General features: G+C 39.6%; 1 protein-coding gene across 6 annotated transcripts in view; it reads left to right on the plus strand.

Moving 5' to 3' along the window:
- Positions 1-25736, plus strand: part of LOC117425061 (rho guanine nucleotide exchange factor 10-like protein) — a 75939-nt gene that overhangs the window by 39351 nt on the left and 10852 nt on the right. For all 6 annotated transcript variants that reach the window (XM_058993308.1, XM_058993307.1, XM_058993309.1 and 3 more), the window contains 5 exons: positions 948-1063; positions 1582-1709; positions 5301-5401; positions 10767-10888; positions 22409-22495. In XM_058993308.1, coding sequence (XP_058849291.1) covers positions 948-1063; positions 1582-1709; positions 5301-5401; positions 10767-10888; positions 22409-22495 — 554 coding nt within the window. The remainder of the gene's footprint in view (positions 1-947; positions 1064-1581; positions 1710-5300; positions 5402-10766; positions 10889-22408; positions 22496-25736) is intronic.

The raw sequence follows: 25736 nt of genomic DNA on the forward strand, positions 1-25736 counted from the left end.
TATGACTTCCATACTTTGCCTCGTGTCATTGGTAAAATAATTATACTATATACTAAATAAATGCTATTCATTTAATAGCATTTCAAAACACATGGAAGTCAAATTGCACACACCGTTATCGATTTACATTTTTCCCTGTAAGCTGGTGAAAAGGTCATGGAGAAACTGCAAAAAACAACTTATTTAAATCAATGGAGCATATTGCGTTTCATATGCTGTCCGTTCAGAGCAGTGCGGTATATTCATTTGAAGTGGTTTGATTTATTTTTTACATTGTATTTCGCTACTGCAAACAGCACCATCAGTTCAAAGCTTCTTTCTCATGTATTGATCCGCCAGTGTAAATTGGTTCTGGGCCTCCTAACAGCATCCTCAAGCTGTAATAATCCATTTATCTGCAAGATCATGACATATTTCTCACGCTAGAATTAGCCGTGTTCTGCAGTTTGCTATAGATGCCATTGGTACTTGATGATAAGACGTCCTTTTTTAAAACTGATATGTCATTGTTATGCAGGAGGCTTAGACTAAGAACGATCAATACTCCTATTCTTTCACTTTCACACCTGAAACTCTAAATTCACCTTCTCTTTATTTTTATTAAATAATTTACATCAGCCAATTAAGATGTCTTATTGTTTCAGGAGCTTGGGCTTTCATTACCTTGGTCCTGTTACAAACATTTTAAAAGATTAACATTACAGCAGTACCAGAATATTCAGTTTAAGCTTGCCAGTACATGCACAGAATGTTTTCTTCATCAAAATCACACTACAATCTCCCTTGCTGTCAACTACTATATGACCACTGTCCTCAATTACTAACAAGATGTAGTCTACAAGATAAAAACAGGACTACAAAGAGGAAGTATCTTTCAATCTGAGGCAGTATAAAACACCACCAGGGGGCGCAGCAAGCAAATGCCCAACACTGTGTCTCTTTTGCAGGCAAGGTGTTCCTGGGGCCCCCCAGACTCTACCAGGAGCTGCAGGAGATGCAGCATGACCTTGATGTGGTGGATCAGATTTCCCAGCTCGTCAGCACGCTGCAGGGAACCTATCAGGTAAGCAGCCTGCCTTCCTTCCTTCCTGTCTGTCTGTCTAAGCAGACTGCAATACTGTCGGTGTGTGTGTCTCAGCCAGCCAGGTGGTACACAAGTGAAAGCTTTGGGAGGTTTTGAAGCAGCTTGTTGTTCAAGCTACAGTACAATATCTGAACAATTCTGATTGAAAGCTGCTAAGTGAAAATTGCTTGGAAAAGCCCCTACAAGAGAGAAGTTGTTGTCTGAATGTTGCCAGGTGTTACATGGACTTATGATAATGCCTAATTCTACAAGAGAATGCAGCCTAGAACGGTCGGTCTGTCTGTCAGCCTACCGGGCTCTACTGCCCAAGATTCTGTTAGTCTGTCTGCCTCTGTCGGCTTTTGCCTATCAGTCCATGCCTTCCAGGTACGGTCTGACAGTCTAGGTGACATGTCTCTTTGTCTGCCTTCCTCTCCCTTGTTGGTCTGCATGTACAGCAACCTCTTTCTGATTGTAGTGTAAATAAAGGCTCTGTGTGTGTCTCTCTCTGTCTCCAGAACCTGAACTCTGCAGTCTCCCAGGACTGGAGCCTGTCCCTGCAGAGGCTCATCCGCATGAAGGAGGATGAGATCCAGACCGCTAACAAGTGCCGCCTGCGGCTGCTGGTACCTGGGAAGTCAGACAAGTGAGTACGGGGTCACAGTTGGGCCTAGGGACTCTGTACCTTCCAGCCACACAGCACAGTGAAAGGGGGAGGTGTGCTGTTTCTGATACTTCAATAAAAGCTCCCACTTACTGTACAGCCATAGAGAGCCTGTCTGCAGGCTGTTAAACAGAACCTGATCCACAAGACAATGTGCACAGCAAGCCTGAGCTTGGAGAGTCCCCTTTAAAGCAGTCATTTAGGGATTTAAGTTTGATGGTGACTGTTTACATATTTGATAAGGGATTAGTAGAAGTTTAATCTCAAAATATTGCAGACAAACAAAATGAGCAGCATGTTTATTTTTTACTTTTATATAAATACCCCCACAAGAATATAATTCTTGGCTTAAATGTTCTCAATTTTGAACTGAGGTCCTATTTACACACACTTCTCAGATAACTGCTTTTACTTGGCTGTGAAAATTCAGGAACATTTTGCCTTTTGGACTCTATGTTTCACCTTTTTTTTCGTAAAAAAAAAGAAAAAAAGCTGAGCAGGTGACCTTGTCATAAATGCTTCTGTATTGAACAATGTCAGCCGTGGCTCTTGGTAATGACAGACAAAGGAGTTCTCAGGGACGGGCAGGGGACTGCATTGTTCTGAATGGCCAGTATTGACTGCGTGAACATCAAGAGGTGTCTGCTTTTCAGAGCTGTGCTGAGTGGACAGTTGGCAGCAATACCTTTTACTGAGCTTATGGGTGTTATTATGCTTTAAAGAGATTCTGATTTTCTCTGAATTGTTATCCCATTGTAAAAGCATAGCAACGTGGAGTAAAGTATATTAGTAAGCTATTATAGAGGCATGGTATTGGCATTAGAGAAAGCAAAACTACTGTATAATGGTAATGGAGAGCACTGTAATGTTGCTGTTGCATAATACTACAGAACTGTATTGTGACTGGCCAGTTAATTACAGCTATACTATGACCCTTACATTTATTTAGAGAATATTACCTTGTTTCCACTGCCGGGCGCTACAGGCTTCAGCTGCCCACGGCTAGCCACCACAATCAAGAGCGCTTCGGTGCTTTTTACAAACCTGGCCAACCTTGGAAATTCTTGACATGTCAAAGGTCACTGGGGGATTGTGGGATTGTATTTTGTTTTAAAAATGGCGGTAATAAATATATTTAACCGCAGGCTTATTACAAATAAAAAGGACTTTGGTTAGGAATGAGAGCACAGTCAAACAAACAGCCAGGTTTTGTCGTATATCATGGAAACCAGCCACAATGGTAGCGATTTCCCTGACCAGATCGTTGCACTCAGCCATTTAGAAACACAGAGTTTATATATATATATATATATATATATATATATATATATATATATATATATATATATATATATATATATATATATAATATATTAAAAAAAAATAAAAAAGCCACCTGGATAAATTCCCTTGAATTACAGTAGAGTATTAATAAAAAGATTTGCAAAATGAAACATCTACTCAATGCTTGCTCTTAACATTATTAAAGAAGATTTAATCTTCTCAGGAAAGCGTCCCTGTTTTAAGGGCACCCTTGTTCCCCTCAATTTAATCACTTTGATATATTGCTGCAAACCCTGCATAGTTTAAATGCTGTTCAGTTTTCCCACTAGAGCACGCTAAACAATATAACCATTATAGAGTTGCACTGGCTACAAAATTGCATTGCCATAATTGTGGTTCTTTCACAGCATTTGTACGGCTGCTGTTCCATGTTAAATACACAGTGGTTGAGTGAGGGATTTAATATAATTCAAGACCAATTTTTGTTTGCTTTGAAGCAAGGGCACAGAAATAAAATAAAAAAAAAATGAAATAAGCAACGTGTTCATTATTACTGCTCTCCGAGTAATAAGGAATACAAAACAGAGTTTGGGGGTGACGGGACTGAATTCTCTGCAAGCAGCATTCTCCAGTCAATTACCCCCTAATGATATCTGAATGCGAGTCGTCTGCATTGCGTTCAACACAAAGAACCTCTTCATTGCTAACAGCATTAGCCGCAGTGACAAATGAGCAGATTTAAGCAGCAAGCTGCTGTAATAGGAATCTATCAGGCTGTGTACAGAACCAGGACAGAGGGGGCCAAGGCTGGAATATCATGCACCAGTAAACTGCAGTACGAGTACAGACACACATATTTAATAATTATATATATATTACTCACACAGCACATTGTCATACATTTTACTTCATATAATCTCAATCTTCCTGATATTTACCTGTTTAATACCCAATTATGTATGTTCTGTCTGGTTGTCCTGTTTTTTTTTGGTGTATATTTTCCAGTAAAAGTAGCTTCTACAGCCTTCCGGTGAAACACTGTGCACTGAAGCCTCCATTCAGTATATCAGCCATTTCCTTTCAGAGGGACATTTTTGCTGCAATTGTTAATAAGTAAATCATCACCCAAGTAGAATAGAGCATAATATAGATCATAATAGGATATGAGACAGGTAAGAAATAAAATATTAGGACAATGCAGGCCCATGCTACTCTATCACCACCACCACCACTACCACGCTCCATTGCCCCCCACTAGTTTGACACCTCCAGGCTTGTCTTTGTCCTCCAGTTCCTGGTAGATTGCATCTGCTGACAAGCACCTGAGTGTAAAGAGGAGATTGGCTTCGCTTGGGATTGGAAGAAATCCCTTTTACAACATTGAACTTTTCACCCAAATAGTGAAAGTATGAATGCATGTCTGCCTTTATTCCCTGTGACAGGAGAGATGCAGGGAAAAAACTGTGAGAGGGGGAGAATAAAGGCAGCTTTCACAGAACAACATGTTTAATTACTGTTTTAAAGCCTTCACAAATAACAAAGATTACGCAAGCTTTAACACATTTAAGCTTTAACACTTTTAAATGCATTCCAAGTCTATTTATGAAAGTGATATACTGTCATGTTTAAGAAAAAGTAGCTTACTATGCTATGATGTTTGCAGTCATTGTGAGTGGTTCTGTTGCTCCGATATTCAGTGATTTATACCTTTTCTCTAATCTACCTGGCTTTGAGCTTGAGCTAGAGCTACAGGTATTGTTTCTCGTTCCATTGCAATCATGTGATGCTGATCGCTCAGCTCTGCTCGTCCCATGTCCACTGTCCATGTGGAGTAGGTGGGGCTGGGAGAGTTCAAAAGGTCACAGTGCGATTTGAGTGGAATGAGAAAGTCTCTTCAGTACAGGCATTTAGGATTCTCCAGCCAAGCACCTAGAAGCCAGGTAAAGGCATATTTACAGAACAATGATTGCTCAATATTGGAGCAACAGAACAGAACCACTCAGATCAATCACACATGCTGTAAAATAGTAAGCGAAATGTAAAAAAAAAAAGAAATTAAGTCACATTTGTAGTAACGAAACAGTCTAGAAAAGTTAATGTATATCATAACTAAAACTCCAGCGTGCTACACACAGAAGAGCGCATGTAAAAGTGGAATCAGTACCATTGTTTTTTAAGTCTGCATTCTCAGATTGATTTCACTTTTGCCCACTAGCTGTGCTGCCCCTGTTGGTCAGTAATGCTGCCCCGGCATGCTTGCTCAATCTGAGCGTTTGTGTTCCCTTACAGGTCTGGACGGCCGGTCAGTTTCATGGTGGTCTTCAACACTCCCAGCCCCCTCAGTAAAATCTCCTGGGTCAACAGGCTACACCTCGCCAAGATTGCACAGAGTGAGTACAATACAGTGCATTATATTGCCTTGTTTCAGCCATAGTAACACTGGCAGTGATGCGTCTTTGGTTTTTCTTTTGTTTTTGATTTTCTCTCTTTTACCTTGTTGCAGATCTATGGTAATGCTAAACAGTGGCAAATCTAAATATCAAAGCACCCATATATAAATTATTCCTGATAGTTTTGTCCCCCCGTCCTGTCCCCCACTTAACATTAATACGAGTCCTGTGGAATAAGGTTCATGATTGATCCATAGTGCTCTGTTAATAAACTTAGTTCTCCCCTCCTTTTAATTTTGTATCAAAGCATGAATGCTTTCATATACTTAAGCAATTTTGTTGCTGATCATTGAGAGTCATCACTTGACAGTTTTTATTGTTCAATGGATGTTTTTCCACAGCAGTGATCCAAAATGTCCTACAGTCTTTTCAAATCCCCTTTGGATCAGCAGTATCGTGGGCTGACCGTGGCTATGGAAGGAGATTCTGCTGTCTCCTTCCTCCCTCACCAAGAGGGCAGATTTCCTTAAGCCTCTGACAAGCACACTTGTTTTTCCAGCAGCTTCCTCTGTCTTTGTGAATGCCCCATTGTGGGGAAGTTCTGCATTAAGCATTTAAGCCCTCCGCTGACATGCAGGCCCATTCTGCTGTTGCTGTCCTTAATCCCAGTGGACATCTCGCTCGGAGGATAGAGTTTGCTAAGCCTCTCTATGCAAATCTGTAAAATGTTTCATAGGAAATAATTGGAAAGGGATTAAAATAGGAGGGGGGGGGGGGGGTAGTAATGTATAAAAAGTAATGGACATGTCCTGAACTGAACCCTCTTTGCGGATGTCGGGGAGCAATGGATCAGGCCGAGCTGCTCTGATTGTGTTTAACTGGATGTGTATTACCAGTAGTTGTGCTCTAATAGAAGCCTTGTTTGTGGAACACCCTTTTGCACTGTGAATATACTAAATCAGAAATCCTAGGCAATGTCCTATATTATGCTGATTTAGGATGTTCTCTGTTAGATCGACTGTGTTCCATTTTGTTAACTTTTAATTTTTCAAGTGTAATCCTCGAAACCCTTTCTTCTACATTTTCAACGTCTGAGTCGGTCCAGTAAGAGGTATCAACATGTTTTCTCATTTATCACAAGACCTAAGTGTCTAAGGTAACAGCAGTGCGTTTCTTGTAAGCCCTGCAGGGTGGTCTGTTACCAGGGAATAATTAATACAGATTTAATTAATATCAATAATAACAGTTTGAAAAACAAAACGCACGTTGGATACAAAGTACTATCTCGTAGCTACCATGTTCTAATGACATCGACTTATTAGTGATCACTGAACACTTGGATTTACTAATTGGAGTTACCCTTTCTCTATTGATTTGAAAATGTCAGTTGACGGTGTCCTTTTCATGCAGTCTGTATCAATTCGCTAGTGTCACGGGGGCGGATTAAGTGAGTCAGTTTGTTTTAATCAGCAGTCAGACGTTCAAATTGAAACCAATGAGGCAGCAACAACCACTCTGATTAGCTTTAATTTGCCTTGAAGCCTTTGATAGCATTTCGGATGAAGTATTGGGCACTGCAAAGGTAAGAAATAAAACATTATTGAAATGCATTACAAATACAGTTTGCTAAAGGATGCCCCCCACCCCCCACGGATCAGGGGGTGCATATCCCTGGAGCTGTAGGTCACTCTCCATTTTTTTATCTCTTTTTTTTTTTTTTTAAAGCTCATCCTATTGCGAATACCTTAGCACTATTAAAGGTATGACTATAAGGGCTTATAAACATCTTGTTTGTACAACTTGATTCACTCCTTTTAAATCGAGGAATATTATCAGTTGAACTGACAGTACTGACAAGTGTAAAAGGTAATCTTTGAAGCTGAGGGACATATTTCATGTTAATAAACTCTGTTGTTTTTTTTATCTGTGTGTGTGTGTGTGTGTGTATATATATATATATATATATATATATATAGGAAGGAGTTAAAGACAAAATAAATATATCCTTTGAAAATAGGGCCTCCTCTCAGATACAGATTGGGTCTCCCTAGGCTCTGGAAATTCAATAGGCTGTGCTCCTGGGACAGGTATGGGGCAGTCCATCTGGCTCCTGTGGGGAGGACACTGATGCTACGGGAGGCAGCACAGCACCTGTAATGAGAGTGGACTGGGATAATTATGATCTGTTAACATTTTAAATATGTGATTCCACTACCCAGTATTCGGTTATATAAACCATTCTCAATTGGTTCATTCAGATCTACACCTACAATGGGTGCAAGAGAACGGTGTCATAGGGTCTGTGGATCTCTCTCTCTCTCTCTCTCTCTCTCTCTCTCTCTCTCTCTCTCTCCTGACTAGCAGTTAAATTCCTCAAGGACCATTTGCCCAGTATACACTGCTGCACTTTAACAAACATTTACAGGCAGTTAAGAACTTAATTATAGTCGCTTGGGACTCAGAAATCACTTTGTTAACCAACAGCTGGGATGAGCCACTTTAGAACTGCAGTGCGTAGAATGGGTTTGGAATTTTGAGTTTTTTATTTATTTCATTTTTTGCTGCCATTTGGGACATTCATGGAAACAAAACCACCATCTCAGGAGGGCTGTGCTGGTATAAACATTTAAAATAGATTTAAATACATTTCAATAATTTAAGAATGTGATGATGGCACTGAAACTAACACACAGTTGGAAAATGCTCATGTAAATGAAAGTTGACAACAATTGGTTGCCGTTAAAAAGACTTTCTAAAATGCTAGCAGTTCTAATGTTAAAGTACCGATAAACTTGGCCATGAAAACTATTTACTTACCTTCTCCATTTAAGAAACATTATCACAGGAGCCCCTATCATTTGAATGAAGCTCTTTGTGTTCTTTGTTTTTACCTTTTAATTAGGGGTGTGCAGATTTTTCAAACACCACTAGATTTAGAAAGTTGCTGCTTCCTGGTACACTTCCTGTGCTGTAGGTCAGCATCACTCCAGTGGTTTCCAGAGAGATTGGGACGATGGAAAAAGAAAATTCAAATATAATGAAATGTCTCGACAGCATTAAGTAAAAATACAAAATAATTTTATAACAGAACATTTTCAGCACAGCTTTATGGGGACTTGTGATAATGTTAGAAAATTGATTTAAAAGCACTTTATTAATAAGTCTGACCTTTAATAGGATGATCAAGTGTTTATAATGTTTCTCACATTTTGGGTTATTGGTCTGCTGTGGAGTGTTTTCTTCATAATTAGTTGCTGGGGATAAAGTGAGACAGGCTGCATGCTGCAGCAAATTTGCTAGACCAGGAACTTGGGAACCATTAATCAGCATAAGAGATAATTAAAAAATTAAGAAATGTTAACACCCTGTAAAATTTATCCCACAATGTAAAAGCAAATCTCCACAAAAGAGTTGCTGCAGTGTGTTAGTGTCACAGAACGTTTTTTTTTTTTACCAGAAACGCATTACTTTGCTGTGTCCCTTGTCTTCTGTATTGCAGCGTTATATTTTTAAACCTATTGCAGACTCTTGACATTTTATTCACATCATGGGTCACAAGTCAATGGGACGTATACGTGGCTCAACGTTTACTGTGGAGCGTTCACCAGGAGAAAGAGGATTTCTCTTCGGGATACATTGCGATTCTGAGATCGCACTCCCTCTTGCAAGAATGCTTGTGTTCTCACAGCACTAAAACCAGCATAGCTGCAGGAGGGAGCAATGATCCGAGCACACAGCCATGTTTTCAATTCTCTTTCTCTTTCTCCTAATTAATTTTCCTGAGTAAAAGTTGAAAAGATTAATTCCCTAGTTGATCTGCCCATGATGTGTGAAATGAAGATCTCAAAACAATCAGGACATAGGTATACACAGACTAGCATGTCGTGTTACCGATTTTTATTATTCTGTAAGCTATCCATGTTGCCTAAATGTGTTTTCAAACGGCTTGACTGACATTCACAATCACGTTTTTAAAGTGTGATGAGTAGCTTTACATACCAGTCTTTTGTAAGTCTTTATTTTACTGGATCAACTATCAAGTCTCATGCTCAACACAAATGTGAATGATGAGCTCAAATGGCAGTCTAATGACAGATACACACATGCATGTACTATCTATTGACGGTTTATTAACATGTAACTAAACTTCAGGAAATGGTTACATGCATATTAATTAAATACGTATTTATGCCACTCAAAATAAAGCGTTATGCTGCCTGGCCACTTTATTAGGACCTGTCTACCCAGTGGATTTGAACCTTTAACTGGATTGACTCGCCTGTTAACCTCAAGGTGCAGTCGGTTGAGCCGACAGTTCAAAAAGCTTGTGGATTAAAATCCGGGGAAACAGAAAGCCAGCAAGTTGAGAAAATGAATTGAAGTCAATATTGGAGCAACAGTGATTTTAAACACCACACATACAAAGTGATCAAGGTAATGTCTACATTGAAATTCTGTCGCTGTGTTCTCTGCTCTTTAAATGAAATCCTATTTGAATATTGAAATGTTCGACAATTGCCCCCTGTCTCCTGTCTATACTCGCTGCCCTGGATCCTTTTGGTAAAATGAGCAGCTACTTGTCAAAAACTGCTGCACGTCTCCAATAAAACAACTCCATGACTGTGCGATTTGTAACGGTTTTAAGTGAATTTTATAATCTTAATGGGGTAGTAATGTGATATTGTATAATGGGGAACAAGCTACTGTTTACAGAACAAGAGGCAAAGTGGCTAATGCAACCCCCCCCCCCCCATTGAAATCCTGCAGCCAGAATACAAACACATACCAATGCAACTGGTCACATTTCCTTAGTTTTAAGGCTTTTTCATTGGCTTTTTAAAATGCTGTTCCTCACTTCTAAAGCTGTCCATGGGTCTGGTCCTATGTGAGTTACTTATTCCTTACAAAAGAGCACTAACTCCTTCATTTTTGAACTCTCTTCCAGGTAAATTTGGAATGCTGACTCAATCAATATTTTCAAATCTAAGCTAAAAGCCTTGTGTGTTTTTTTTTTTGTTTTTTTTTTTTATATAATGTGGCCTTTTACTAGTGCAGTCAGAGCTCTTTTTATAAAGTTTGTTCTAGTTTTGTAAAGCGTGCTTGGATGCATGAAGGGCGCTAAATGAAATATGTATGGTACAGTAAACACAGCTGTTCTGTGAGTAATGTTGAGAGTGTGAATTTTGAGGTCAGGAAAGGTGAAGGACGGTTACTGTACATTGGCGTGACACTAAAGGGCATGAGCTTCCCTTCTCGGCTGAGATCCAAGTGAGCGCACCTCAATCCTGCCCCTCTCAAGCAGAGACTGCCAGCTGTGCAGTGGGTTTGTAATGTGTTCTCATCAGCTTTGTTGGTTTTCTTTCAGGAGACGAGAATATGCCAGGCTGGTTCTCCGCAGAGGATGATGTAAAGACCAAAGCCCCTTTTTGGTGCCCACTTCTTGCCTGCTGTGTCCCGGTTTTCCCTTCAAAAGCTCAGGAAATGAAGGTAAGACATTTTGCAAACACATTCCCCACACCTTTTCATGTCCTGCAGAACACATAAAATAAAATAACAAGAAAACAAGCATCTGAAAGCTTGCCAGATTGAAACAGCTGGTGCCTTATTGGTAAGGTCAAGAAAAGACAAACTTAGTTAATTAGAAGATCTGTACAAGGAAGACATCTACTTCAATCTGTGCTCCTGGGTCCCCTAAAGGAATGGCGAGATAAGGGTCCGTGGATAACGTGGGGAGGGGGCAGCTTAAACCTAAGAGCAGTAGCAAGCCGCTCCTGTTGGCAGGGATATGTGGAGCCAGTGATTTAAGCCCTACTGATCAGTATGCGCAGCTGTCTGCAGTCATAACGGTTTACATTGCCGTCCTGTACAGATGTCTCTGTGAAAAGGCAAGCTGCTCAGCTTGGAAGCCTCCTGCATCACGACTCATGTGCTCCTGCTCTGCTACCCACTGGGCAAATGAGTTGCTATAAATGCATGATTTAAAGGGCCCAGGGCAGCTAAACAGAAGAACGCTTTAAATTAGAGAGAGGGCAGTCTTGTTACAGACAGGGAAGCAATGCTTACTAGTATTACAAACCTCTCACTACATTAGCTTTCATTCGCCAACAGTTGCTTTTGGTTTTTATCCCAAAAGCAAACAGTGTTTACCACATTGTTCTAGATGCTCTTGTGCACTAAACTTCATGAGGAAGCAAACCTCGTTCGTTAGCCACTGCCTTAGAGTAAGTAGCGGGGTTCCCGAAAAATAGTGCTCTACGTCCCCATATGTTGCTACAACTGTTTAAATAACGTACCTGTCATTTTTTTTTCTTTTAATTGTTAACATCCTGCCAACTTCTTACACTTAGAACTTTTAAAGTCTGTTTCAAAGCTTTTTTTTCAAAATGGCTGCTCTAGTGGACTGGGTTTTGAGATCTGTCCTCTAAATCACTGCAAGAAGAGTGATTTAAAAAAAAAAAAAAAACTAACAAGTGCTCTGGCTTTTCTGTACCGTGCCACCTCATGGATCGTTACTGCTGTGTTACCTGTTTGACAATGTGGGCAATAATCCTTGCACTGTCAGCGCACTAGAGTGGCCACTTTGAAAAGAGGGTTGAAACAAACTGTAAAGTGATAAGAGTTAAAAGTTGTCAGGATGTTAACATATGTTATTTAAACAGTTGTAAAAACACGCGGGGACGTGTAACGCTATATAATTTTCGGAACCCCGCTACTTACTCTTTAAAAACCGTAATCCAACACACTCTTTTACAAATGTAATACTGTAATTCCTGTGAGTTTTATATGTATGCTGAAGCAGTTGGAAAATAAATATACTGTTGATGAACGTATAAGGTGACAACCTGAAATGTGTCAATAATATTTTACATACGGTACAGGACAGTGCATATGCTTACTGTTACTACATTACTACATGTGTATGTTCAGCACAACTAAAACTGAAATAATTCCCGACCCTTCTTATAAACTCATGTTAAATACCACATTGAAAATACACGCCTGCACGTGTAAGTACAGTGTAAGGTAATCGTTGCTGCTGAATCTGTCATCTTTAGTTAGGAATGCTCTAAGAAATATCATACAGAGTGAAAATTAATAAAATAATGGGGATACCCAGGCTAATGACTGACAGCTTCTTTTGAAATGAACATCCAGAATCTCCCCTCTCACTGTCATCCTCCTGTGTGTGTTTCTTTTTTTAATATATATTTATTCTTTGTGCAACAAAATGCCAGCGGGGGAATTATAGTACCAGCACTTCTGAAAAATCTGTTTATTTATTTGTTTATTTATTTCATCATTTTCAAAGAAAAGGCCTCTCAGCCTACCGCAGAGTCATAATTAAATTGGCAATATTGATTTGGAAAATATTGCTGGTAATTTAGAAGTTGCACCTTTTTTTCTTTTTTTCTTTTGAGAAACTGTGTCCCCTGACTGTGTCTAGTGAACTCCCCCCCCCCCCCCCCACCTTTGATTTCACTTCTCCTTCCAAGAATGCCAAGTATATTGTTTGTTGATTTGAAAATAGTCTTACAGGAGTATTGCTGATCTATTTTCTTTGTTTGTTAGCATTATCACTGGCTTTCTCCTTTTTAAAATCTTCCAGTTCTTTGTTTGGATTATGTCCTTCTATTGAATTTTCACTTTTGTGTGTGTGTGTGTGTGTGGTGTTACAGGGAGTTGGACCCTGCCTGGGTTGTCTACTGATATTAAATGCTGCATCCTGGGACAAGTGGGTCCCTATTACCTTTGTAAGTTCTCAGGTGAAGGTTAACAGTGCAGCAATTTACAGAGCGCTTCCTGTCAGAATACCCCAGGGAAGCCAGCGGGATTACAAAGCGCTGTGTACTCACTGCAATGTGACCTGGATTTCAAGTATTAAAGTTTTTCAATTTGGAGTCTTGGTGCTCTAATTGCCATCAAGTACACTGTACTTCTTGATTTGGCGATTTTTAAAGAATATTATAAACGTTTTTACAATCCTTCAAACACAATGATTGTTAACACCATATATAGCATATTTTGTTCTCCTTAAATCAATGGACGGTAGAGTGTTTTGACTTTTTCTAACTATACCTCTGGTTAGTGGGATTCACACCCTAATCTATTTATCTGGTTCTTTAAAAGCAGGTTAAAAACATTTGTAATGTGACACAATTTTTATTTATTTATTTTAATAAATAAATAAATAAATAAATAAATATTTATTCATTTATTTATTTTTTTACTACCCTGGATATAATGCACTTTGTGAAGACGCAGTATGAATCTATTGTATTATATTGCACTATCCGTGCATTGATTTGGTAGTTGAATATGGATTAACATCAGTCACACAGTATGCTTCCTCCTGGTCTCAACGCTTATTGTCTCCAGCACTAGGCTTTCAGCCATTATGAACCACTGTGGAGTTCCGTGCCCAATTCAATCACTGACTCAATTGGCTTTAGATTTCAACATCCATATGGGCATCTTATAACCAAGACACAGGGAGGTTTGTTCACCATTGCTGGAGATGGCTGTGCGTTAGTTTATATAATATCTAAAAGGTTGCCTCTGTTTGCAATGGGAGTTTTCTTTAGGGGGGTTTAGAAGCCAGGTGTTCTGAGTTCTGTTCCAATATTGAGTTCTTATGTTTCTGTGAATCTACTTCACTCTTCCTCATTCCATGTAAACCACGTGTCTGTGACTTTTCACCTCCGCTAGCCCCACATAATGAGTTTAAAGGTTACTTTGTCACACAATTTCGGTAGAGGAATAATCCTGGCACTTCGGATTCTTCAGACAAGCTCAAAGCCGCGTAAATGCAGTTTATAGAAAAATGGAAATAGTACAGAACCCAGAACCACTCAGAAGTATTGCAAAACACCATGACATAATAAGGAAAAAAATGTAAGTAATTAAAATGACTTGTGGAAAGTTTAGGTACTATACAAAGCACTTATCAAGCCCAGTCTCTCACTCTCTGTTTATTTTTTACTCTGAAGAAATATCCCTGTGGCACTGTGATGGAAACAGCAGGAAATTACAGCACCAGTACGTAGCTTTGAGAAAAACTCAGAAGTCATGCTGTGTCGCCTTATTAATGTATGCATTTCATTAATTGTCAAAGCAAAAGGTCCTTATTTCACGCTTGCACTACCTGAGGCGGAATAAAATATTCATTTAGACAATATTGATATGGAATATATCAGTTTAGAAAATAAACTTTTTGGAACCTTAATTTAAATAGTAAATTCTGGGGGCTAGGTTAATTCACCTGCTTCTTGCACTTAGCAGAAAGCTAGCTTGTTGTCTTTCTACCAAATCAAGCCGATTTGCAACCTAGAAGGGTTAGTCCACATCAAATTGTGTTGTGCTTTTGTGAACACCTGAACACCAGAGGGCAGTGTTCCATTGGCATTGAGCTTACAAGGCTGTCAAAAGCAGCAAACCATGTCTTATATTGACGGCAGGTTGCCTGCAAGGTGCAATCTGTCTCCTTAATTTTACAGCAATACTTTCAGGAAGCAATAGCTGCTCTGCCTAGCTTTCCAGTTGCTGAGCCCCAGGCACAAGACTGCTTGACCACTTCTGCGCTAACCTCACGTTGTCTTTTAACAGTAATTCATCTATCGTTCACCATTCTGTGCACTCTGCTTCCTCAGAAACTGCACCGTTGTTCGCTTTCCAGTTTGTGTACATTCCAAGGTAGTTTTCTGCCTCCTCATTCTTTTAATTGCCTGTTGACTCTCGGCCACACTGTGAACTTGCATTAGCAGGAGGCTTTTGTTGTACTGTAGCTCAACGACAAAGCAACATGTAATCAAATAGGGAAAAAAGAACAATGCTTCGATTAATATAATGGTTCTTTACTAAGAGTTTTAGCACAAGGTCAGCTACAATTGTCTGCCACTAGTAGAATGGTTCCACTGTGATAACTTTTTATACAAACCAATGATAATTCACAAACACTGGTTTTGCATTACAGCATTGTACTGCCCTAGCAATACCAGTGCATAGGTTCCAAGTTTCATCAGCTGGAATGCTGGTTCAGACTATAACCCTAAATCTAGTCCTAGTGCTCTAACGGGTAGACTAGCCCCAGCCTGGTTTTAATTGGGCATTTTCGCCTACATGCTGATATTTTTGTGATTTCTGTATTGTGTTTAAGGGAGGGCTCTAAGCCAGACTCTTGTGTTTGGTTTGTGTAATAAAGTACCTCTAAGATGATGATGATTATTATTATTATTATTATTATTATTATTATTATATTTATTTATTTATTTATTTATTTATTTATTTATTTATTAGCAGACGCCCTTATCCAGGGCGACTTACAATCGTAAGCAAATACATTTCAAGTATCACAGTACAAGTAATAATACAATTAAGAGCAAGATAAATACAATGACTTTGGTTCAAGCAAGTACAAGTGTGACAAAATACAATTCAATAATACAGCAGATAACAGTGTTAGTGATAGTTACATCAGGATATGATTAAATACAAAATACTACAGATTAAACACTTGGCAGATTACAGTACTCTGAAGTACAGGATTAAATGCAGTAAAATAGGGGGCAGATAAGAGCAAGTAAAGCGCATTTAAGGAAGGGTGATAAGTGTCCCAGGGGAAAAACAGAGGAGTTCTACAGGTGCTGTTTGAAGAGGTGAGTCTTAAGGAGGCACCGGAATGTGGTCAGGGACTAAGCAGTCCTGACATCTGTAGGAAGGTCATTCCACCACTGCGGAGCGAGGGTGGAGAAGGAGCGGGCTCTGGAGGCAGAGGAGCGTAGAGGCGGTAGAGCCAGTCTTCTAGTGCAGGCGGAGCGGAGAGGTCGAGTGGGGGTGTAGGGAGAGATGAGGGTCTGGAGGTAGCTGGGTGCAGTCTGGTCAAGGCATCTGTAGGCTAGTACAAGAGTCTTGAACTGGATACGAGCGGTGATTGGGAGCCAGTGGAGTGAGCGGAGTAGTGGAGTTGCGTGGGAGAAGTGAGGCAGAGAGAACACCAGGCGGGCAGCGGAGCTCTGGATGAGCTGGAGCGGACGGGTGGCGGATGCAGGGAGGCCAGCCAGGAGGGAGTTGCAGTAGTCTAGGCGGGAGAGTACCAAGGCCTGGACCTGAGGTCAGGGGTGGGGGCAATAAACTTGCTGCGGTTCGTTTGGCTGCATCACTTCAGTGTCTCATTTGGACATTGTCTTCCAGGTCTCCTACTGACGTTTCCCAGCAGTTTTGGCTTGAAAATAGTTTCAGTTTAATTTTGTCAGATCGTTTAAGTGATCTTGCAGTGCTAGAACTGGGTAGGAGTGCTGTTGTCTAAAATTAGGTATGCAAGTTATTTAAAAAAATTATACATTACAAGGGAAAAACAGCACTGGAGGCTGGAGTAACCAATGTTGTAGTCTTTTTTTTAATTTATTTTTTATTTGGATTTGTTTAATCCATAGCATTACCATACAGCATATGTATAGCACCCATAGGGTTAACACCTAGATCCACTTCAGGCACGATAGGCCAGGCAGCAGATAGAGGGCTGATAGTAGGTGCCAGTGGCCGAGCTTCCCTTAGCAGTGGTCATCATTGAGGAATTATCACATATCCCTCCAGAACTGAAACAGAAGACTTTAATCCATTGCCTTCATGACTATCCATAGCAACCATCGCCCTATTGACAGGCGACTCCATTGTGAAGGCAAATTATGCAGTAATATTGTTTTTGATTTTAAGGATTGCTTCTATCTGACTCCCACTGGGGTTGTTTTTTTTAACCTGTAGAATTAAAATAAAATAAAATGAATAAATGGACTTGGAACAAACCGTGCCACCTGGCAGTGTTTCAAAGTGTCGGCTATTGGTGCATACAATTGAGTTTAATTAAAAAAAAAAGACTTGCTTCCCAGCTTGTAGGCTCTTGGTTGTAAATCCCGCCCTGTTTTTTTTTTTTCAGCTCTGGCCTGTATCCTGACAGTCCCCTCCTTCCACCCTCTCGCTATTGAATTCACATTTACTTATCCTCTCCACTTTGCTTTCCTTTAATCCTGGCGTGTTGAAATGCTAAGCGGTACCGTTTTTTTTTGCTCTTGTTAATTCACAGCACCTCATCCTCCTCCGAAACTCCCCCCAGGCTTAGCACTGTGCAGATAATACCGCTCTTAACTCCTTAATTGAAAAGCACAGGTACACTTTCACTTTAATTTTTTATATATCCAGTAAAAAAAAAAAAAAAAAAGGTTATGCTTAGATGATGGAAAGGATATAGTTCAGATTTTAAATTTTTATACATTTTCCTTATTTTATTTTAATAATTCTGAGTGTTCTGGGAACTGTTGCTTCAATATAGTATTACGTTTTTCTCGAAATCCAAGTCTTTTGAGCTGCTTTGAGCTTGTCTGGAGAGTCCTATGTGCCGACCTTCTGCATTCCATCTAAATCTTGTACCAGCTTACACAGACAGAGCACAGTTGAAAGGACAAATTGTCACGCTACTGAAATGGAACGAGGAAGGCTTGGATTCCCTGGACAAGCTGCAATAAAAGCAAGCTCAAAGCCAGGTAAATATTTAGAGAAAAATGATTGGAGCAACAGAGCCCAGAACCACTCAATTATTTGAAACACTATAAACTATTAAGGGGAATAAATAAAAGAACGTTGTGCAAGGTGTGCTTTAATACTGTCCTTGCATACTCACACATTCCAGTTCATAGAAAGAGATGCAAAGATTTCATGCATGCCTTGAACAGACCTGCAGCATCCTTACATAAATTACACGTGGGGCTAACGCTCTCTTTATACCCAGGGATTGGGGGTGTATTAATATTTGTGTTCATTATAATAGTCAGACACGTTTAATATCACTTGTCCCAATAAAGCATACTCTACATAACACAATAAGGCATACAGAAAATGTCCATCTGTTTATTCATTACAATGTGTTGTACATGTTCAGTGTGATTTACATTTTAGTAATGAAGCTTACTGCGATCAATGCAATAGCTAGTGCTATATTTGAGTTCCCCCACGAAACAGGCCTATTTGTTATGTTAACACATGCGTTGCCAGGTTATTGGTGCTCCTGATAGTCATTTTTATTGTCGCCATTAATGCCCCTGTGATAATTCAATGGTTTGCCTGCCTATCTGTAACCGTGTTTAGACAATATCGCTGTGTTTCTCCCTGGAAGTCAACACGTCCACCTGGCTCCCTGCTGTTGGAACCCTGCCCTCCTGTGTTAAATGAATGTGAGTGCGGCTAGCTGTGTTTACTCAGCACTGACACAAAATGATTGATTCAGAAGCCCAGGCCCGCTACTTAATCTCACCGTCTGTCTATTATTACACTGCTTTGTTTTATATTTTCTTTAAATTAAGTGACACAGTACCAAATTAATCAATGCTGTGACAAAATCAATCAGGGAGACAGAATGAGAAGGGATAACTTTGTCAATCCCTGGACTCTCCTGCCCAAGGCCGTTCGTGCTTAAAGGGCCAGTTGACTGCTTTTTAAGTAGGCAGTTGATTTGGTAAGCAAGCTGCAAAAAGAACAGTTTTAGCTACTAATGGTGTTTTACCGTTTCTTCCAAGCCCTTGAAGAATGCTACGCAGCTGAAATGTTGAAATCAGAATGACAAAGCACTGAATATCTTCAATAACGCTTGACCAAGGTTGTGCCTCTTAACATCGCTGGTGCTCTTGTCGTATGCTGAAAATCTTTTTGGTTCTTTTGAAATATATTCATATTCCAAGTATAGAATCCAGCAAGTACAAAGACAACAATATAGCTATAGAGCTGCAGCTGCTTCCTGCTATCTAATGACTTCATGTGCTGTAGTTTAAACTCGCTAACGGTCCAGCTGCACAAAGGTACCAGGACTCAAGTATTTGTACAGTCTTCTTTAGCGAAAGGATTCTGAGCACAAAAAAGGGGGATCAGTTCTAATGTATAAAAGTAAGATGAAGATGGATTTTGAAGTATTGTTTTAGCACTTCATGCTTGGCTTAACATGCAAGATACAACTACATAAAAACAAACGCTTTATAATGACTTAAAACAAGGCTTCTGTCTTTTTTTTATATTAGACATTGACTAAGACTTCATAACACTGATGGAGACATTAGTCATAATGTAACAAAGAAACAGAAGGAGGTCTGGTATTTAAGAACTAAAACCATCAATAGCTAATTAACCTTACTGATTTAAACTGTTGACCTAGAATGTTGAACAGCTCCATTGGTAATGAAGTGTAAAAATCTTTCAATTTTTACATGTTGACATTTTGTGTGTGAGATGACACTCTGAACAGAATCCTAAGTGTGGGAGACGTACATACCATGGTTTCAGAAAGAGGGTATAATATACTGCAGTATTAATGACAAACTTCACACACATATTGTGTGCTAATAATAATAATAATAATAATAATAATAATAATACCTTTATTTTAATATAGCACCTTTCATAGTGGCCCACCATCACAAAACGCTTTACAGAGGTAGGCTGTGAACTGTGCATTATATGCAGAGTCACTTACAATAGGACATTAATTTAACATCTCATCCGCAGGATGGAGCACAAGGAGGTTAAGTGGCTTGCTCAGGGTCACACAGTGAGTCAGTCAGTGGCAGAGGTGGGATTTGATCTGGTGACTTTCTGGTTACAAGCCCTGGACTTCAACCACTGGACCACAAGAGTATAGTGCTGCAGATCGGAGCCTCTTACGGCATCGCTTCTAAAATGCCTTAAATCATGTAATAAAATAATGCAGCGTTTGTAAATCATAGTATTATTAATAAAGGCCGGCCTCGTATAATGGCTGCCCTCGTTTAACGGTCGCAGTCATTTTGATCAATTTTAAATTGAAGTAATACGGTATGTGTTTTATTCTGAATAAATGAACACATTTGCTGGCAGTATGAGATTCTTTCACCGGATTCATTTTAGTATTTGGTGTTTGTGTCTCTGCTATGTTAGGAGGTAGTGTGTGCATAAGAGAGTTACGTTCCAATATTTACGTTCCAATATTTGCACCTCATCTTTTTTTTATTTTCAATTACGTTCCAATATTTGCACCTCATCTTATTTAACCAAGATAATTAAACCTTTGAGACTTGCATGCAATTAAGAAAGGTAACCCGGGGCTACGGCAGGATAAGCTCATTCACATTCTATTAAATGTTTGACCTTTTTTTTTTTTTTTAAGACACTTTTTTGGAACATGTGACAATGACACTGGCTAAAGCAGGGGGAATGAGAACTTCCCCTCATTCCTCAATCCTGTCCTGAACACCTCTACCATTCAGTCCTATAACCGTTCAAGCTACCTTTTTATTTTTTGCACACTGGAAGCAGAGACTACCAAACTTGTTTCATTTGGAGCTGGATAAAGAATTACTGCATGACCACTTTTTGTTTTGTTGGCAGCCTAATACACATCCAGGCTATCTGTTTTCTTCCTATTTCCTTAATAAATATCATCATGTATTTTACACAATAGTGTAAATAGAGGTACCTCATAATGTTTTTAAAGCTAATTGTGGTCGTGTCTCTGGCACACTGAAACAGCAGGCTTGAGTGGGTGTGATAACTTCCAAGACATGCTGCTTCAACTCTATAACAATCCCTGCAGTTGTAATTAAAATGTTCCTTTATGAACTCAAACATAAAATGCTTAATGCGCTACCTAATGATATTAATGCAATGCCAATAATGGATTAGGTGCGTGCAGAGCACCAAACCAACTGTCGCTCCTGACCTGGGATGCCCAGTTCCGATCCAGGGGCACTTATATTGGTTTAACAATTTAGAACATGGTTAGAACATCCTGGACTTTGTTCACCCCTGCCTTTGACAGTTTAGATATTAATATTGAACAACGGCATCCTGACCAAATACCCATTAAATGTAAAATGCTCCCACACAAACAGAAGACAGAAAGATCATTCTCAGGATTAGTAACTTTCAGAGCTTTGCAGACAAAGTCGGAGAGGAATGAATGAAAGCGGAGATGAGCCTTTTAAAAGTAAATGTGGCAACAGTAAAACTGCACCCAGGGGCATCCTCGGCAATCAGACCAAGGCTCTCTGTGACACCAGTGACAAAGCGGCCAGCCTTTTCCCTCTGGCTCCCGGGGACACTGACAGGCGGTGGTAGCAGCTTGGTTTGTGTTGGAATGAAAGGTGGATGGGGGAGGTTGTTGTGTCGGATGGCAAACTTTAATTGCTCAGCAGGGGCAGCCGCCTGCTGGCTTTTAGTGTTGCTCAGTTATATATAAGTGTAAATCGGCTGCATTTTGTTTAAGCCCCTTCTTCTACACACGCAAATGCAGCTGTACAGAAGGAAAAGCCAGATGGTTATTTTCAACCCATCTGTCCAGCTAATATTTATTTTTATTTTATTTTATTTATTTATTTATTTATTATTTTCTATTCCTAGAGCAGATGCACTCCCAGTTCTCGTTTTTTCAAAATCAAATTGGTAATTAAATGCCGCCTACAAACTGCCGTGTATGGACAGTCGCAGGCAATAGGAAACTAACATTTATATTAAGCCTCGTGTGACGAGCCATTCCATGGGACCATGCGCAAAATGACAAAAGTCAACAAACGTACAATGACATGAGAGCATTAATCATAGTGTTAGGCTATGCAAAATGTAAGCACATTGTTATGAAAGAAAACGTTTATTGGAGCACATCTTAGTGCAATCCAAAGGATCTAAGGAGACAAAATGAAGAAAAAGCAGTTATCTTGTTCACCATGTATAGTGTGACAGACGTGATCAGTGCCTGAGGGTCCACGTTTTGAGCCAGGACCCTAAAAACACTGCATGTAAAAAGGTTGCAATTCTACAAAGGGGTTCTGGTGACATGATAAACCACAAGAGCAAATTGAAAGAGCACATTAAGTGGGTCATTTAAGTTTTCTGTAGTTTCTCAGTAAACAATTCCATTCCAGCTACCCATAGTGACCACAGACCTCAAGGATTAACTGAATGAATTATTAAAATGTTCCTTCTTTCTTCTCTCACCAGCTGGAAACTGCGCTCCATAATCCGGTGCAGTGTGCACTTCTGGGGTTCTCCGCTGCCAGCACTTCCCTACCGCAAGGCTACCTCTGGGTGAGTCACCTGTTCTTCTGGATCAGTAAAAGATCAGGGGGGGGGGGGGTGCCAAGGCCATCGGTGCAAATGGCATCCTTGCAAAAAACAAGTAGGTGACCAAGGTTAGGCTTATCTTGAAAGAAAATGAGGTTAACAGCACTGTGTCAGCAGTCATTGACAGATACTATAGTTAGTCCGAAACATAACCATCTTAACCTTTCTTCAACGGCCTTTGCCATCTTTTAAAACCACATTTACTCCTAGTGTAGTGTATCTCTGCTCTTTCTGGTGGTGTGGCAATGTGCCCCGCCCCTGTGTGCATATTATGTGTTGTATGTTGCGTGCGTGTGTTAATGTTGGTGTATAGTCATTGGTACACGGGATATAAACGGGTCTGTGTTTCACGTGTATTTAAAAAGTGTAGATTTGTATTTAGGCACGAGGAGAGCACAAATCACTTCACGTGCTGGTTAAATGTAATATGTGAGCACGGGGTTGCACAGAATTAATTCACGTGCTGGGATTCAAGTGAATAATTAATTAGTAATTGAATCCCAGCACAACAGTATATATAGATGCACATTTCATTCAGTCGGGGTTGGGTGTTCGGTGAGTGGAGAACGGGATTGGAGACGGAGGTAATAATAATAATAATAATAGTAGTTAAAATCTGCTCACCGTGTTTTGTCTGTCTAGTCCGTTTTGTTCGTCTATTTATTTTGGCCTCAAGTGCCGTGCCCTGTGTTTTTGTCTGTTCAAACCTTTTATTTTCTGTTCTGTTTATTAAATGCTGAGCGAAAGCATTCGCTCAGCTTCACCAAACCACACCTCTCTGTCTGTTTATTTCCTGCTTCTGGTCTGACGCCACCCACTCCGGCCGTCTTTGTGACAGGTGGCCATAAACACATTTTACTTTTAAACCTAGAATAAAGCTGTAAAAGCTTTTGAGAACAATGGGCCCTGTTTTGAGGCAAAGGCAAAAAGAATGAAATAAAGTAATTGCAAAGTTTTGGAAGCATTGTAATCGTAATGTTTTTGTTGCAAGAAAAAGCAGTTGGATTATTTTCTTACTTGTTATATTCAATTCAGATTGTTTTGTTTTATTCCAGTTTTTTAACCTATGAATTCGGAATTGGGTCAACCCTTTTGGTTTTACAGTTCTGGTGTAATTTTAAAGGTCCTTTGCTGCACCACCACTGTGTACTGGATAAACCTGAACGAGCTGCTCCAATTCAGGACGGCACTAATCACTTTAGAGTGATCAGCCACTGGGGCTTCCATGGCTTGATTAGCATGATTTCATTGTCTTCTAATTAACATGTGAAACCCGCTCTCGTTCTGTCTATCTTTCTCTGATTCCTGCTGATGTTTATTCATCACATCAGGACAACAAAAACTTCAGATTAAACACTTCTGAAGGACAGACCTCCTAAACACTGCATTGATACGGATGAAGTGGAAAAAATCAAGATATTTTATGCAAATTCTTACTGTGTGAAGCAATTAGACACAGATTTGCATAATGCCGACGTAGAAGATTAAAGCGATATACATATTTTTACATACATAGTTTGTTTCTTTCTTTGAAAAACAATGGAAGGGAAAGATTAACACTTGACGTTTTGAGCTCAGCAGGCACAGCACCCTGTAGTCGTGCCAACTTCAGATACTGGCAGAGTTTGGTCTGGTCTGTATTTAATGTGAGTCTTGCTTCTTGTGCTGCCACTAAAGGTAAATCCATTTGGACGAATATAAATTGAGGTAAAACTATACTGAAGTGAAGCCCACTTTACTAGATGAACACTACCTGTACCTCTCCTGGTATGCTGTAGTACAAAAAGGAATTGAGTTTTGACTGATTAACGCTCCATTTCAGAAACAGCATTGTCAAATCACTTACAGATACAGTATATAGCAAACTATATTGGAAGAAAGCTTATTTATGTTGGGTTTTAAACATGTCATGGATTGTTTTCTGAAGCAGACCACTGGGGGAAAAAAATAAATTTTACACCTGAGTTTAATCCCACTAGATCAAAACAGAGCCTCGTGTGACTGGTGTGTATTTGTTGAGACCTCTTGTCATTTGGACAAGGAGAAACCTGTAAAAAGAGGAAACCTCCTTATCGCAGACATTAAAAAGTGGGCGTAGAACTCAGAAGTTGATCTCCTCTTTATTGCATTTTCCCCCATTTGTGCGAGCTACAAGTATCACCATAAAACAGAACAAGAATGCATATTTTAAAGTGGCGCTTCATTTTTTTTTTATTGAATTCCCCTCTGAAACTGTCGAAGGACCTTCTGGTGAAGACTAGAGCAATTAAGCCGTCCCCCAGGGATGTTCACAGAAGTTTGGGGATTCACAATTTGTGTGTGTGTATTACGGTTTATTTTGAGGTATCTCCACATGAAAAGCACTTTTACAAATTGAATTGTTGATTTTCTATTAAAACAAAATGAGCCTGCTAGAAAGTAATGTTTTTATTACAGCAACAGCTTGCTAATGAATGCTCACTATGCAGTATCATTGTTGTTGTTTTTTTGCTGTGGCACTTCTGCGTTTTCAGTGCTTTGATAAAGCACCGGTTACCATGTTGTTGTGTTGCATGAAGATAGTGTCATTTATCATAAAAAATCTGAACGAGGAGCAAATGCGCCGAATGCGTACCTTCTGTTTTAATAAAAACATTCTCCGTAATCAATTAATGGTGCAGTGTTCCATACAAAAAATGTTTGAGACCATTGTTGCCTTATAGACCATTTTGAAAATATCAGATGTAGATATTTCCCCTATAAAATCCTTTTAAATCTCTTGTTTGAGCTACATTGTAATGCAACTTTAAAGGTCTACTTCCCACTGATGCAAGCAGTAGCAGAAGTATGTCCATTTGGCTCACCAGAGGTACCGAATTAAAAAATACATGCGTCATTTCCCTGTTTTGATGTCACTATTCAATCAAACTTACAGTCATATGGGGATAAAGCAATAGAAGTAGAGTCACAAACTTTGAAAGCCCTTTTATTTATTGAAATCGCATGCGTGTCTCTGGAGTGTGTGATCGAAGCTGAGCTGCTCAAACTGTGTTAAAGGATTTCTACATAAGCATGAAGTGTTTTATTTTTAGCTTTAGAACTATGCTGTGTGTTCTATGCACAGGATTACATCATTACTGGAATGTTGACCAATCCACAGCAGTTATTTGGTTTCTCATGCAAGATTTATATTTTCGGATTGAATCTTGTATCTTGAATGTCAATG

This window comes from Acipenser ruthenus, chromosome 20, assembly GCF_902713425.1.
Source record: "Acipenser ruthenus chromosome 20, fAciRut3.2 maternal haplotype, whole genome shotgun sequence".
Lineage (NCBI taxonomy): Eukaryota > Metazoa > Chordata > Actinopteri > Acipenseriformes > Acipenseridae > Acipenser > Acipenser ruthenus.